The sequence below is a fragment of the Mercenaria mercenaria genome, unplaced genomic scaffold (genome assembly GCF_021730395.1).
Source record: "Mercenaria mercenaria strain notata unplaced genomic scaffold, MADL_Memer_1 contig_3078, whole genome shotgun sequence".
Taxonomy (NCBI): domain Eukaryota; kingdom Metazoa; phylum Mollusca; class Bivalvia; order Venerida; family Veneridae; genus Mercenaria; species Mercenaria mercenaria.
The window spans coordinates 23,319-40,826 of NW_026461184.1; the positions used below are offsets into that span (position 1 = coordinate 23,319).

General features: G+C 33.8%; 1 protein-coding gene across 1 annotated transcript in view; it reads left to right on the forward strand.

Moving 5' to 3' along the window:
- Window positions 1–332: 332 nt before the first annotated feature.
- LOC128552715 (uncharacterized) overlaps window positions 333–17,508 on the forward strand; it is a gene marked incomplete at its 3' end in the record, with an annotated part of 57,193 nt that continues 40,017 nt past the window's right edge. The window contains exons 1-2 of the mRNA XM_053533762.1: window positions 333–426; window positions 8,781–8,922. Of these exons, the coding sequence (XP_053389737.1) occupies window positions 8,800–8,922 (123 nt within the window). The remainder of the gene's footprint in view (window positions 427–8,780; window positions 8,923–17,508) is intronic.

Genomic DNA, 17,508 nt, shown 5'->3' on the forward strand with positions numbered 1-17,508 from the left:
TACAAACCTTTTAAGATTCAAGTGCATAGAATTTTATAAAGAGTTAACTCTACCTTATACACATTCTATATATATACACTAAATAATAGCTATACGGTGAAATATTAATATGCAAATAAATCGATGCCTCATTTCACATTTAGTAAATAACCATTTCACATTTATAGTCTTACACGAGATTCGTAAATATATCTAAAACGTCCTCAATCGTTTCAAAAGAGTCACTTACAAAGGTTATCTCCATACCACTATAGTCTAAACACGATATATCGATCGCCATTATATTGGTATTCAATGCAAATTACTTCCCGGTTTATTACAAGGAAAAACTTGAGATTTTCATCGAACTAGAATAATCTGGAATAATTTATAACGGTTTTGATCATTTTCAGACTGATCACTATGGATTTTCAACTCTCTTAGCAGGTATTTTAACTATCAATCTGTACTATAGTATTTTATACAGTGTATGAGCTTAAAACTAGCGTATTTTTAACGTGAAAACTAAAGTATGTCGTTTGTAGAAAGGGTATGTAATACTTAAAATACACCTTAGGCTTTGTATTTCTTTTGTTTTCCACTGCTGAAACTTGAATGCGAAACCGAAAGTAGGTACATCGGTGTCGATGTAACTAACAGCAGAACGGTCATTGAATTTTTTTCATCCTTTCTTATTATGCTCTCAGAACGGGAAGCGTATAGTCACTGCTCCGTCCGTCCATGCGTCCGTCCCGCAAGTTTTGTCACAAGTTGGAATATTTCTCAGCAACCACTGATTGGAATTTAGCGAAACTTCATATATTTAGCGAAACTTCATAGGAGAGGAGATGCGCATAATATCTTCGTGTTCCAGCCGGATGATTTTCACTGAGTTATTGCCCTTCAATTATTCAACATTACTATACTAAAGTGCAATTCTTGTAGCAACAACAGGTTGGAATTTAGCGAAACTTCATAGAAAGCTTTAATATCAAGAGAAGATGCACACATTGTCTTCGTTTTCCGGCAGAATGCTTCTTCACTGAGTTATTGCCTTTTGACTCTTTAACATTAGTATACTATAGTACTTTTCATGCAACCATAGGTTGGAATTTAACGAAACTTCATAGGAAGCTTCAATTTAAAAAAAAAAGGGATGCACATATTGTCTATACTTTTCTTTTGGTGCGGATGGTCTTTCATTGAGTTACTGCCTTTTGATTATTCAACATTAGTATACTATACTAAACAGCAAAAGAAACTATCCAGATGTATAACAGGTATGTTTTGAAATAAAAAATTGATTTTTCAAATTTGAATTGTTTCTTCGTACCAAAATTACACTTGAAGATCTTCACGTGATAAATTTTTAAAAATCAATCAACCACGAAGTCAGTAGTCCCACAATAGCCGTTTGAAAGGCTATATCTTCTGCGCGTCAGATGCATTGTAACATCCCAATTGGGCGCTCGCGCTAAACTTGATTCAGTCGTGGGTGCAACCAACAATATTTTTTAAACTTTTTGCTGTTTTTCCGGTTAGTCAATTATCAATATTTCCAATAACAATAAAATTTCACAAAGAATATTGTTAATTACAGGCGTACATGAATTTCGTGCAAAACGGCTATTGTGGGACTGCTGACTTCACGGTTGATTGATTTCTTAAAATTTTACACGTGAAGTTCCGTTCAAGTGTAATGTGACATGAAAAACACAAGTGATTTATAAATTAAAGTTTTTTAATAAAAAAGACCCCAGTTATAAAACTGGATAGTTTCTTTTGCTGTTCAGTATATATTACAATTCTTTTCCGTAGTATTTGTCAGCAACCACTGATTGGAATGTAGTGAAACCATAGGAAACTTCAAAACAAGAGGAAATGCGCATGTTGGCTTCATGTACCTGTTGGATAATTTTTCTCTGAAATATTGTCCTTTGATTATTCAACAGTAGTATAGGCACTTGAAATAGAGATCAATGTATTTTAGCATCTCATATATTGTATTATCTGTACCGGTATTGATTCACACATATAATGTGTAGGTTTTGCATAGCAACTGCGTCGATGTTTTTCTATTTCTTCACTTATTTTATATCTAGGCACATACAAACGCACGCACACACTCATGTAGGCACGCATGCACGCATGTACTTATGCGCGCACACAAAACACATGCAACACACACATGATTTTCCAATCTCCTATATATACATTCCTCTTGTATAAATTCGCACGCACGTATACACACACACGCGCGTTAATTATATTGACACTCAGTAAATTTATAAGAAGCAGCCATAATCACTCTTCAAAGATAATACATCTCAAAAGTTTTTTTACAATAGTTTTACTGTGATTTATCAATAGTTTTGAGTAAGTAGGGAAGATAATGAACATTTTACGGTTTAAGAGAATGAGATACATAAAGCTATATAAAATGGCCATTTACTTGTACATATTTCCTATTTTATGTTTTTATATGAGTATAAAATATAAAAAGGATGAGACTTTAATGCTGGCTCGTCTCGACGAGACAGTATTACGATAGGATTTTACTATTAAATCTACCTAAAAGGCAGAACATCTCCTAAACCTAGCTCTCAGCTTTTTACTTTCATTACAAATGCAAGCCAGCAACCAAGAAAACAAAATAGCGTTTCCTTTACGAGAAGTGTCCAATCGAAAGCAGGCTTACAAAAAGTGACCAATCGAAAGCTGGTTTACGAAAAAGTCATGTAATCCACATAGGCCGCAACCATCTTATATTAATGAACACAAAGAAGCTCAATGACAGGCAAAGGACCAATCTATGCAAGTAGAAAATGCATCGATTGCCTGTCCCTTATTGTAGTTGTTGAAATTATGCAGAAAGATTCAGATTGCTCCTTTTCTGGAAAAAATGAATGAATATACGCCTCAGAACTATGTAGACAAGATCTGAAATAGTAATAAGGCAAAATTTCAAGGCGTTATCAACACAGAATACAGTACCCTTCGTTCCTTTTCGGTTCTTCTTGTTTAATTTTTCGTTTTTTCCCTTCCTTCCTTTTCGGCTCTTCTCGTAAAATGTTTCGGTTTTTGCAACTCTCTACACTAGAGGTTCCCGCAAAAACGCAAGAAAAACAGAAAAAAACGTACTTATATTACGCTATATGATATCCATCGCCATGAATGTACAAGAGAGAGGAAGTTGGTTTTCTTTTTAATGCTAAGCAAAAAGCAAGGGAATTTCTGGTAAAATGCTCACGTTCAGGCATTGAACACATAACCTGTGTACCCACAATAAATGTTCTACCACTGACCTATCCAGGCATCACAGACCCTATAATTTTCACTGGCATATCACTGTGCTTCATAACTGCCCTGTTAGAACAAGAGCTAAGCGAGCCACTTTCTAGCTTTTTTAAAAGCTAAACTTGTAAACGATCTTATCTTAAAAGACAAATGGGTTGCTTAATTTAATAATCCCTTGCTTGTTGAGTTTATTACCTTTTATGTAATTAATCCAAAGACCATACTAGGGGATAATAATGGAGGTTGATTATTGGAGAGGTCTATCAAGACCTTTAGGAGGATTTAGACTAATCTATTAATTTTACGTCGTTAGATTTCACTTTCTAGCGCAAATTACGGTGAGCCAGTCTAAAATGGCCCAATGCGCTTGCGCACAAGTAAGAAATCCTCTAAGACGAAAGAAAATGTTCGTTTAAAATAAAGAATATAGTGTAATACTATTGTTACAAATGTTGGAAACAGTTCAGTTATTAACAAAAGTATATAAATATATATTTACTATTCTTTGTTCGCAGTATTCAAAGATATGCATGATGATATGAACTGAGTCACGTTAAAATGTATTTCGTTCAATTAAATGAATTTATTGTTTAATTGGCGGGTTCGTTTGCCCCGTTCGGAAGATCTGCTGGAATAAGAAGAGTTCTTCCGAGCTTCTGTGTTTTCCACCTGATGGTCGGAGATGTTAATCACGTGATCAAAACAAGGCGGCATTTCGACATATAAACCTTACAAACTGAGTAATAAACTAGAACAATTAAAATGTTTAGAATCTCTTTTTCGAATAGCACATTAACAATAAAAATCTCCGAAAAAAATACATTTAAAAAATAATGATGATATATTTTTTTCACTTTCGGCAGACGTCCGTTCAATTAGGATTTTCTTCTAAGCTTTTCTAAAGCTTCTCGGAAGATATTCTCTTGGGCCAAAATGAAAGGTGCAGTTAACAAACAAGCTTGTCAGTTTAGGTTCTCGCAAAAATGGTAAGATGCTAATTTGGCAGCTTTCACCATAGCCAAGTTCAGTGTACAATTATTGCAGTTGTAGCTTTTGAACCTTTTTAAATGGAATTCAGTAACTAGGAAATGCTGGGCCTACAGTTGATCATAACCTGAAGATGACTTATTGATTTTGAGGTCATTAGGTCATCGTCACAGTGACTATGGCCCCTTATAGGTCACAGTGACCTGCAACAGGGAAACTGTTTTTCGACTATAGCACACATAATAACAATTGTTATCATATTAGTATCATTTCTTTATTCACATGCATGCATTGCATAATAAAGTAGTTCAAGAAGCATAAATAATTGTAACTGTTTATGGTTTTCGAGAAAATATTGATGTTATCAAGTACCCCACCCATGTGTAGTAACATTGTGAGTACATTTTTGTTTCACGAATCCCCCTATGAATGTTTCTTTCTTGCTTCTGACTTTGACATACACATGATTGGTGTTTAAACCTTTCAACTCCAATGCCGACTAGTCTGTTTTAGGAATATGTATGTATAAATGTGGTTAGAAGTTCTGTTCTGAATTTTGACAGCTATGTTCTGAATTTTGACACCCCAACGCTTTATGACAAAGATGGTAGTAGTAGTATAATAGTATAGTAATAGTAGTAGTGGTATAGTAGTAGTAGTAGTAGTAGTAGTAGTAGTAGTATAGTAGTACAGTAATAGTAGTAGTATAGTAGTAGTAGTCGTAGTAGTATAGTAGTCGTAATAGTATAGTAGTAGTAGTAGTAATAGTATAGTAGTAGTAGTATAGTAGTAGTAGTAGTAGTAGTATAGTAGTAGTAGTAGTAGTAGTATAGTAGTAGTAGTGGTATAGTAGTAGTAGAAGTATAGTAGTAGTAGAAGTATAGTAGTAGTAGTAGTAGTACAGCAGTAGTAGTAGTAGTAGTATAGTAGTAGTAGTAGTATAGTAGTAGTAGTAGTAGTAGTAGTATAGTAGTAGTAGTAGTGTAGTAGTAGTAGTATAGTAGTAGTAGTATAGTAGTAGAATAGTAGTAGTAGTAGTAGTAGTAGTATAGTAGTAGTAGTAGTATAGTAGTATAGTAGTAGTATTAGTAGTAGTAGTAGTAGTAGTATAGTAGTAGTAGTAGTAGTATAGTAGTATAGTAGTAGTAGTAGTAGTAGTAGTAGTATAGTAGTAGTAGTAGTATAGTAGTATAGTAGTACAGTAGTAGAAGTAGAATAGTAGTAGTAGTAGTAGTATAGTAGTAGTAGTAGTAGAAGTAGTATAGTAGTAGTAGTAGTAGTAGTATAGTAGTAGTAGTAGTAGTAGTAGTAGCATAGTAGTATAGTAGTAGTAGTACGTATGTATAAATGTGGTTAGAAGTTCTGTTCTGAATTTTGACAGCTATGTTCTGAATTTTGACACCCCAACGCTTTATGACAAAGATGGTAGTAGTATAATAGTATAGTAATAGTAGTAGTGGTATAGTATAGTAGTAGTAGTCGTACTAGTATAGTAGTCGTAGTAGTATAGTAGTAGTAGTAGTAGTAGTATAGTAGTAGTAGTAGTAGTAGTAGTAGTATAGTAGTAGTAGTAGTATAGTAGTAGTATATAAGTAGTAGTAGTATAGTAGTAGTAGTATAGTAGTAGTATAGTAGTAGTAGTAGTAGTAGTATAGTAGTAGTAGTAGTAGTAGTAGTATAGTAGTAGTAGTAGTATAGTAATAGTAGTAGTAGTAGTAGTAGTATAGTAGTAGTAGTATAGTAGTAGTAGTATAGTAGTAGTAGTAGTATAGTAGTAGTAGTATAGTAGTAGTATAAGTATAGTAGGAGTAGTAGTATAGTAGTAAGAGTAGTATAGTAGAAGTAGTATAGTAGAAGTAGTATAGTAGTAGTAGTAGTATAGTAGTATAATAGTATAGTAATACTAGTAGTATAGTAGTCGTAGTAGTATAGTAGTAGTAGTATAGTAGTAGTAGTATAGTCGTAGTATATTAGTAGTAGTATAGTAGTAGTAGTAGTAGTATAGTAGTAGTAGTAGTAGTATAGTAGTAGTAGTTGTATAGTAGTAGTAGTAGTATAGTAGTATAGTAGTAGTAGTAGTATAGTAATAGTAGCAGTAGTAGTATAGTAGTAGTAGTATAGTAGTAGTAGTAGTATAGTAGTAGTAGTATAGTAGTAGTAGTATAGTAGTAGTATAGTAGTAGTAGTAGTAGTAGTATAGTAGTAGTAGTAGTAGTAGTAGTATAGTAGTAGTAGTAGTATAGTAATAGTAGTAGTAGTAGTAGTAGTATAGTAGTAGTAGTATAGTAGTAGTAATAGTAGTATAGTAGTAGTAGTAGTAGTAGTATAGTAGTAGTAGTATAGTAGTAGTATAAGTATAGTAGGAGTAGTAGTATAGTAGTAAGAGTAGTATAGTAGAAGTAGTATAGTAGAAGTAGTATAGTAGTAGTAGTATAATAGTATAGTAATACTAGTAGTATAGTAGTCGTAGTAGTATAGTAGTAGTAGTATAGTAGTAGTAGTATAGTCGTAGTATATTAGTAGTAGTATAGTAGTAGTAGTAGTAGTATAGTAGTAGTAGTAGTAGTAGTAGTATAGTAGTAGTAGTTGTATAGTAGTAGTAGTAGTATAGTAGTATAGTAGTAGTAGTAGTATAGTAATAGTAGCAGTAGTAGTATAGTAGTAGTAGTATAGTAGTAGTAGTAGTATAGTAGTAGTAGTATAGTAGTAGTAGTATAGCAGTAGTAGTAGTATAGTAGTAGTAGTAGTAGTAGTAGTAGTATAGTAATAGTAGTAGTGGTACTAGTAGTAGTAGTATAGTAGTAGTAGTATAGTAGTAGTAGTAGTAGTAGTAGAAGTAGTAGTATAGTCGTAGTAGTATAGTCGTAGTAGTAATAGTCGTAGTAGTATAGTAGTAGTATAGTAGTAGTAGTTGTTGTAGTAGTAGTAGTAGTAGTAATAGTAGCAGTAGTATTTGTTGGGTTTAACGTCTCGCCGACACAATTATAGGTCATATGGCGAGTTTCCAGCTTTGATGGTGGTGGAAGACCCCAGTGCCCTCCGTGCATTTTTCATTACGAGCGGGCAAGCGGGCACCTGGTTAGAACCACCGACCTTCCGTAAGCCAACTGGATAGCTTCCTCACATGATGAATTCAACGCCCCGAGTGAAGCTCGAAACCACATCGATGAGGAACAAGTGGTTTGAAGTCAGCGGCTTCAACCACTCGGCCACGGAGCCCCTAGTAGTAGTAATAGTGGTAGCAGTTGTAGTAGTAGTAGTAGTAGTAGTAGTAGTAAGTAGTAGTAGTTGTTGTAGTAGTAGTAAATAGTAGTAGTAGTAAGTAACATAGTAGTAGTAAGTATTATCAGTAGTAGTAGTAAGTAGTAGTGGTAGCAGTTGTAGTTGTAGTAGTAAGTAGTAGTAGTAGTTGTAGTAGTAGTAAGTAGTAGTACTAAGTAGTAGTAGTTGTTGTTGTAGTAGTTAGTAATAGTAGTAGTGAAAGTAGTAGTAGTAGTAGTAGTAGTAGTAAGTAATATAAGCAGCAGCAGCAGTAGTAGTAAGTAGTAGTAGTACTTTAGTGGTAGTAGTAGCAGTAAAATGGTAGTAGTAAGTCGAAGTAGTTGTAGTAAGTAGTAGTAGTCGTAGTAGAAGTAGTAAGTAGTAGTAGTAAGTACTAGTAGTAAGTATTAGTAGTAGTAAGTAGTATAATAGTAGTAGTAAGTAGTAGTAGTATTAGTAAGTAGTATTAATAGTAGTAGTAATAGTAGTAGTAGAAGTAGTTAGTAGTAGTAGTAGTAGTAGTAGTGGTGAATGCAGTTAGTAACTGTAGTTGGTAGTAGTAGGGGTTCTCTCACTGTCCATTGGTCAACCTCTTGATTGTTATCACACTTAAGCTGGCTGTGTAACTCGAACTAACTTATCGTCTGCTTAGTTTGCAGAACAAAGATACTAAAGAAATGGCTTTTAAGAGATTATCGAAATTGCTCTGGGAAAGAATTTATTCCTGACTAAAAACATACAACTGTATAAACTCTGTCCAGCCAAAAAATAAATGAATAATAAAGCCAATGATAAATTGATAATAATAAATAATAAATTTAATAAAACTACCGAGTTTGTGTAGCATAGTAGAAGTAGTAGTAGTAGTAGTAGAGTTAGTAGATAGTAGTAGTCGGTCTGGAAGTTAGTTGTAGTAGAAGTAGTAGTTGTTAGTAGTAGTAGTAGTAGTACAAGTAGCAGTAGAATTAACAGTAGCAGTAGTAGTTAATAGTAATAGTAGCAGAAATTAGTAGAAGTAGTTAGTAGTAGTAGTTAATAGAAATAGTAGCAGTTTGTAGTAGTAGTAGTTAGTAGATGTAGTAATAATAGTAGTAATAGTACTAGCAGTTAGTAGAAATAGTAGAAGTAGAAGTATTAGTAGTAGTAGTCGTAGTTATTAGTAGTAGTGGTAGGGAGGGATATGGTTAGAAACACCAGGATAAAATCTATTCAGTTTAGGTTATTGCATTAAAATATTATTGTAATGGTTTTTGCAGGAACTGGAACACACTTACCATGGCAGCAATGTTTGAATTCAAAGACCTGCAAATGGCAGCCAAGAATGTTGCTTTTAAATCTGACGACATGTTAAAAACTTTTGAAGAACAAATACAGAAACTGGAAAACGCAATAATTAACGTACGTAAAACTCTTCCACCATATTTCAGATTTACAAATATTACCAAACGGTTTTTTTTAATTTTTATTGCACGGGTAATTTTATTGACTTTAAAGCAACTGAAATAATGTGGTTTTAACTTGACATATATCTGGTTAGCATTCAATACGTTGTGTGTTCCATCTCAAAATAAATCCTATAACAGTATACAAATGAATTGTTTGTCTACTTGTTGCTAGCCTTTATATTCAAACAACATTAAAATAATCTTTCTGATTTAATGTTAAGATAAAAAAACAAACATTTTTTGTGTGTCGCCCATAAAACATCGCCCTGTACTTGGCCTCATTGTTGTTATGGGGTGTATTAAATCTTTAATTGTAACAGACTTTTTATTAAAAGAATGTTTGCTTTGGAACTGAGATGACCATTCCAAGTTTGTATATACAGACCTATCAGTCTAGTTACAAGATTTTCTTTTCTTTTTTCAACACTTTGTCGTAATACCATACTATGAAATCATTAATATTCGTGGGGGACTAATTTTCGTGGATTTCGTGGTTGAGTCAATCCACGAAATTTAATCCCAACGAACAAGTAAAATTCTCATTCATTTTATGTTCAAAAGTTGAAATCCACGAATTCATATCCCCACGAAATTGCCGTTTTGACCAAAACCACGAAATTTCATGCCCACGAAATTTAATGATTTTACAGTATACCAAAACAAAATCCTATATAAACTTCATGGACACATACAACCCGATCCTTACCTTGACTTTAACATAACACTTCTTCGAGTAACCGCTTTCTGGTTGCTATTGGTAAGGCCTATGTATATGCATAGGAAAATGTCCTCTGTCGCATAGAACTTCAGCGTTACAAGATTTTAAACGACTTCAAATACATTACAAACATATCGCTGTATCATCTCTGTTATGTACACGTGTAGGACCCCCAAATGTAAAAATGGTCACATATGTAAAAATGGTAACAAACGTAAAATAATTTTACCGTATATGTAAAAACTTTCTACAAAATTTAATGTAAAACAGAGTTGTTACAAATGTAAAAACGTTGCTGGTGACATATGTAAGAGAAAAGCGTCACAAACGTAAAAACAAAATTTTGGTCACAGATGTAAAATCAATTTTCTACAAATGTAAAACGCAATTTTCGCAGTCACCCTGTCAATTCATCTGTATGAAATAGTTACGACTTTACAGCCGGAGTGTTCTATACAGTGATATATATTTTTAACTTTTGCAAAACATTTTTTTTTACACGAAATACACCTTTTTTGGATAACATTCTTAGATCACGGGGACATAACCCTCCATCATCTTTACGGATATGCGTCAAAATATGTCTTGCACATCTACACTTCACATTAACTATTTTATTGTAATCCGTTGAAATTTGAAGAAGTTCGCACCACAAAATGCAAACGTTACCTGCTTCTACGTTTTAATTGTTATGGATAAAAGTTTGAGGGACCTATACCCAAAGGTTCCCTAGTTATTGATCGGAAGCCGTTTTACTGTTCAATGTCACTGTGACAATGATCTGAGACCTACTACTGACTCCAAAGTAGGGATCATCTACTCTATGACACCAATTATCATATGACGTCTGAATTTGAAACGATGTTAAAATAACTAAAGTAGACCGGGAACGTTATGACCGAGTCTTGCATGTGTTCTATCAACACTTATTAATTCCCGTAACATCTAAACCATTCTTAATATTTTCGTTATTTTCCCAGCTATTTCAATCCCGATTTATTTTCTTTAATTTATTCACTTCAACGGAAAAGTGCATTTGTCTGACGGCATAAAAACAAGTATCCCACTTGGACACCTTTTTTTCGCTATATTATTCACTTATGTGTCGTGATAAAACACGAGCTGTCACTGTAAAATGCAAAACGCCCTTAAAATTTAAATCATTGCTCAGAATGGGCCTTAACTCATGAAAAATGAAAGGTAGAGTTATGTAACATGCATACATTACAGAGTATCCTTATGATAATAAAAACTTTTATAGTTCAGGAGATTAGTTGATCTAGACATACAATTTAACGTAAGAAAACAACCGAGAAGATGAAGATCCAGTCTGAACCAGTTTTTATATTTAAAGTAAAAAGTTAAAATGAAAGCTTGAACAAGCAAGGTTTTAAAAGAGCTGTTGCACCTTTGTGTAACAGTATGACCCCCACCCCTTCCCCATCCTAACGCCGCAGCCCTGCTAATTCCTGTCTTCGAAGGTTTTTCATGAACTGACTGTTGTCTGACTGACTGTTGTCTGTCTTTTCCTGGCACGTGCTGGTTATGAACGTAGAAAAATGGCACGAAATTGTGGCATGAGGTGGAGTGGGGAAATGTATGTCAATTTTCTGATGAACTGTACGCACTTGTGTATTTGCGTAACGGCAGCTAGGCCCCTAAAATTCCACAGTTCTGCCAAAAGTGAGTTAAAGTTAAAAGCATGTTACTTGTAGTACATACATACTTTATGGTAGTGAATACATATTTTAACAGCCTGGGCACATTTCCGGATCGAGCTATTTATGTGTTTTAGTAGCCTTACCAAAGTGTTGATGGATCAGTTAATGATTTAAACGTTAGATCTTACCGTCTACTATTATATAATGATCATTTTGTCAGAAAAAAAAATAAAATGGGTAAAAAAAGTTCCTCGTGTGCGAGTCGAACCCACGGCCCTACGTTAACATTCAGTTTAGCCTCGTTAAACTACTTTACAAGTGAGTGCTGGTTTTCTTGAAATTGAGCGTGGGCTTATAAATTTGATATAAAGAGGTTCCGTGTCAATAAACAAAGCTTATTTGAAACAAGAAATATCTTTTATAAATGGTCGGCGAATTGTAATAAGGAAAGAAGTTTCTGAAATTTTCATCTAACATTCATCTTTCATCTACCATTTTTCAAATTGCAAAACTAAACACCACACTTTAACAATTTAAATGGTTCTCTTTTAATTTTTCACAAAGGTTTCGTAGGGTTGCAATTTTGTTTCGTTTATCCTTAGACGAATAATTACAGCAGTAGTTTGATGAAGATTCATCAAGCGGTTCATGAGAAGAGGTCATTAAAAGTGTTTATATTTTTAGCTAAATCGGTCCCTATCCCCATTTGTAACAAAATAGCAGGAGACCTTACGATATTGTTACACACCAAGTTTGATAAAAATCCATTACATTTTAGTGGTTAATGCGAAGAAAGGCATATTTACTTTTAGCTATAGTGGCCCCTAATAGGGCCCACGTTCCTATATAAATAGATTTGGAAGAAGACCTTATAATGATGCTCCAGACCAAGTATGACAAAGATCCATCAAGCTGTTCATGAGACGCTGTCTAAAGGCATTTCTAGTTTTAGCTCTAGCAGCGCCTAAAAGAGGTCAAATGTCCCGACTGAACAGTTGGCTGTGGGCCTAATAAAGATGCTACAAATCAAGTTTGATGAGAATACATGAGAAAAAATCAATTAAAGGATTTTTTATTTTTAGCTTTAGCGGCCCCTAAAATATGCCAACTGATCCCGCTTTAACAAATGCATATTCGCTATTCATGAATCTTTGGACAATGACGTCACACCTATAAAAAAAGTGAAGGTCAAGGGACACATACAACTGTAATTATTTCAATATTTCTGTTTCATAAGCAAAGTATCACGTAGATAAACTGTATTCAGCGTACCTTCATTTTAATGTTATGATTATATAGCATACGTAACAAAACAGATTTCAGCTGAGTTCAATATTTGCATACCATACTAAAGAAAAATATTCATATATAATAAATCAGTTAAATAATTTATAACAAATATATCAAAGCAAACAAGTACTCATTTTAATATGCAATCTGAATAAGTCACAAAAGCAAGAAACCTTTTCATATACAGACGACAATTGTAACAAGGACAATCTTTTTAAAGGCACTTCTCTACATAGAAGACTCTTATCACACCCTTATTCATGTGATACGCAGACCGTATTTAGCTCTTTCTTTAATTTGATATATGTTTGTATTTGAACAGGTTTTTTTATCACATTTATTAAACTTACTTATCATTTTGAAATATATCAATGTTCTTGCCAAATATACTGAGCGAAAGTTAGGTTTAAAATGTGAACAGTGTCGTTTGGAATAAACGCTTTGTCTACATTTCACTCAGTGTAGCACAATCAGCAGAGTGAAACAAATTGACACTCTCGTCCAATCAGGCAGAGTGTTGCATAAATCTTTCATTTTGATAAATTATCTATAATGCATTATCAAGTAGTTTGATTTGCAAACTGAAGTCACGTGGCATGAGTCGGTCAAGGTCACGAATTCGTTCTTATAACGGCATTCGCCGAAAAAATAGAACGAATTACTTATCTGAATAATTATCTTATTTAGCATTCTTTCTTGTTTTTGACTGACGAAAAATAGGTTTTTATACTAAAATCAGGAGTTGCGCATTGTTGTGGAGTGTCATTTTATAATATTTTATACATCTCATTTCATGTTTTACAACATTTCTAAAATGACAACGAGTCAATGTAAACATAGGCTGTATTTCACGTCCAAGAAGCATGCTCCTTGTGGAACTGTTTTCCGAAAAAACATCTGTTATCACTACTCCTTCCCCTCCCCCCCCCCCACCCTTCCTTTACTATTCGCCGCGAGGAGCATTGTCTTCTATATTTTATTCAGAAGGAACATACAAACTGTGGGGCGGACAAGCCCATTACTACACACACGAGCGCACACTACACATATCACTGTGTAGACCACTCGGCTATATATTTTTGTTTTAGATAATAGAAGGCGAAACTATTTCATATAGATGAAATCACATGTTGACGACTGCGAAAATTGTGTTTTACATTTGTAGGTAGTTGATTTTACATATGTGACCAAAATTTTGTTTTTACATTTGTGACGCTTTTTTATTACATATGTCACCAGCAACGTTTTTACATTTGTAACAACTCGGTTTTACATTTGTAGAAAGTTTTTAAATATACGGTATTTTACGTTTGTTACCATTTTTACATATGCGACCATTTTTACATTTGGGGGTCCTACATACACGTCATTCCCCATTATCTTCACATTTTATCTCTTTTTATATCGATGACTCGTTGTTTACTGATAAAGCCTGTCCTAGTTTTGAGTATGTCAATAAGTTCTTTATAGACTATGGTTTTTAGGAGTTTCCATAAACAGGATTGCACACTATTTTCAAGTCTGGGTTATTCTGGGATTTTCCAGAATCTTCTTTTTATTCTTGGTGATAGACGAAAGTGATGCAACCTTCCATGATGGTTTAAATAAGAAGCTGTCTAAGGACAGGGGAGGACCTAAAGTAAGGTTTTATTGAAAAAAAAAACAAAAAAACTTTCCTGTATTTTGTAATAGCAAAAATTTACCACTTTGAACATTAACATTGTGGATTTGAAAATGTATCATTAAAGAGTGGACTTATTTCCGTTTGATAATGAGAAGTTTGTGGAGCCATCCCAGTAGATGTTCCTGTTAGCTAAAAAATCTGATTTACTACTTGCCAAGGATTATAACATGTCTGAAGTAAAGTCATGCATGCAAACAAGAGATTAAGAAATTTTGTTCAATACTTCATGGACGAACAGTTTTGATTCATCTGCTAAGTCATTTGTTGTTGAATTTCAATCTGATTTAAAATTAAAATGAATGCAATTAAAGCTGGAATATCAAGAGAGAGACGAAGAAAATGTAAGGAAATGACCTAGCTGGAGATAAAGTAGGGTAACTGACACACCATGTTTGGATAAAAAAACTGATCCAACAGAGTAGGAATACTGTCTTTTACCCCTCATGTCCAGTTAACCGTTTTATAGCTAAAATACCCATTGAGAGTGATATTGTGTCAGGCATACATTTGTCTGATACTATTATCTATGACACATTTAATTCTGAGACAGATAATTCTGTTTTTTCAAATCCGTCTGACTCAGACAACTTCTCTGATCATTCTCTATTCAATGACCAATGTCATAACTCCCTGAGGACGTGCATCAAACCGCCCTTCTAATCTCAAACATGTTCCTAAATTACAAGACAGTTTAAAAAATGTCAATCCTACCAGGCGAATTCCTATTACACATTAAACATGGACAAAATATTAACAGGAAAATAAGCCACATTCAAAGAAGGCAGCCGCCCATACAGCACTACAAATGGAAATATGGTTATGTGTAACTGTAACACAGTGACTGAACACTTGCACACATACACATGTGAAACACGAATATGCTCTTGTAACTTTTTGTTAAACAGAAAAAGTGTAAACCCACAGGTCGCCCAACACGACAGAACTGAAAATGTTGCAAGCTTAGTTTGATTGAGCCTGTTTCTGGATGGTAGTGGAAATGTTTGCTACAAAGACACTGGTCCAAAAGCAACATTATTTTGATTTAGCTGAAAATCCGTCGGACTGATTACTGCATTTTTAGAATGTGGCTTTCTTTGTTGTTGTTTTTTTTCCACATTTTGCTTTCACGTTGTTTTTTTCTGTAAGCAATATATTTGATATTTTACTCTCTTGAGTCTGCTTTGCATTAGAACTACACATGAAGCTCGCACACCATATTCTAGACAAATAAAACATCCCACATTTACTCAAAACTATCATCAGCATATTACTTATTTATATCTCACATTGCATGTGTAAGGAATTCATCTCGCGGGTATAATGTTTACAATGTTCTGTAACTTTAGAACATGGTGGGAGTTTGCCCGCAGTTTAAGCTCGTCAGTGGAGTGCCAAGTCGGCGCCACACGTTGTTCCTTCATGTGTTTGTTTTGTCCATGTTGTTTATCTGTCTCCGTTCGTCTCTATGTATGTTTAGCATATGTCTGTCGGGCTCAACATAAATAGATACACTACACTATGACTGTTTTGGCGTTCTATTGAATCTTTGTTCTTGTTTGATTTAACTATCTATTCATATCTATAACATTCCATACCCATATATATTGGAAACCAGGTCAATCAATGTGTACTGTCCTGTGTTCACGTCCAAAGTAAGTTTTGTGTACATATTCTATCACATGCCAATAAATTGCTATTAATCTTATGTGTTCCTGAATAGGAGGAAATGAAGAGAATACATATAAATGGGTTTTTTTTAAAATTTGAGGAAGCCCTCGGGCCATTATTCATTTTCCGGGCCGATTATTACCTCCCGGCCCGGCTCTGTCGTGTATTAACCTCTAAATAATGCATCAAGCAATACGATAACAGGATAATTTCCAGTATAAAGGGGGGTGGGGGTCCCAGTTAGGTGTCTGCGCAAAATGCTTTTTGATTTTATTTATACTTTGTGGTAATATACCAGCATGTATTAAGTTTCATTAAGGTAGTTCTGCACGTTTGATAAACCGGAAGTGATGGCGTAACGTCATTTATCCGGAAAACGTGGAATAAAACCTGGATTCGGCGTACGGTAATGAAAATCATTTTATCAATTAATAGCAGCCTATGAGTAAATTTATTACAATGGCACTGTTACTGTCTTTCGAAAGTTAAAATATGATATTAAAACATCTGACACGTTAAAAATTCAAAATAATATCTTAAAATTAGCGTGTTCACTTTAATCATGGTCAAATATATCTCAAAATTAAGCACACGGACCTATACATTTTATTTCACCACATTATAGACCATATGTTTATTTACAACTGTGGGAAGTTTCATTAAATTCTACATTGTAGAAAAAATTCTATTCGCGAAAATGTTATAAAAGTAATGATTTTCCCATAGACTTCCATTATGAAAAATTGCGCTAGGTCTAATTTTTTCAAATCAGTCTAGCAAAAAATAAAGCACACGACCCTATCTTTTTTATTTGCTGAATTTTCTAGATATATTCTGAAGTTTTGAAAAATCAGAGTTTAATCAAATTCTACATTGTAGAAAATATTTCGATCCAAACGTGCAGAACTACCTTAACAAGTGTTACTGTTACCAGTTTTGACTTACTTTTATAGATATTCACATTTAAAGTGGGTGGGGTAATCTGACATGTGACCAGCCAGGAACACGATTTCTGTTATTTTTTTTTTAAATGGTTCAAACTTTTTACCTGAAACTTTCATGATTAAATAACTAGGCAATGGCCATTCACACAACATGTTGCATTTTAAATTGTACTGAATACTTTTTTCATCACAGAGCCACAAAGTGGTCTAATCAAATTTACTGATTTTCAATGGACGAACTTTACCAAAAAGCTAAAACATTTTTCATTTTTGAGATATTAAGGTGTTATTTTCAGCAGATATTGTAAACTAAATAAACATTAAAATGACAGTATATCAGTTTACCCTGATTAATATTAGAAGAGTGGTACACTCTCAAACTGGGAAAAAGTGGGTGGGGTAAATAAATATTCGAAGCGACACTACAAAAATTGTGCAGTTGTTACGAAATGGCCTCAGATTGTCTATTACTATCTTAATTTTATTAAATACAGCATTGATTGATAAATTTTAACAAAAAATTTCCCACTTTATACATGTGTGTCATGGAAAAAGCATGGACCTTGAACATGAC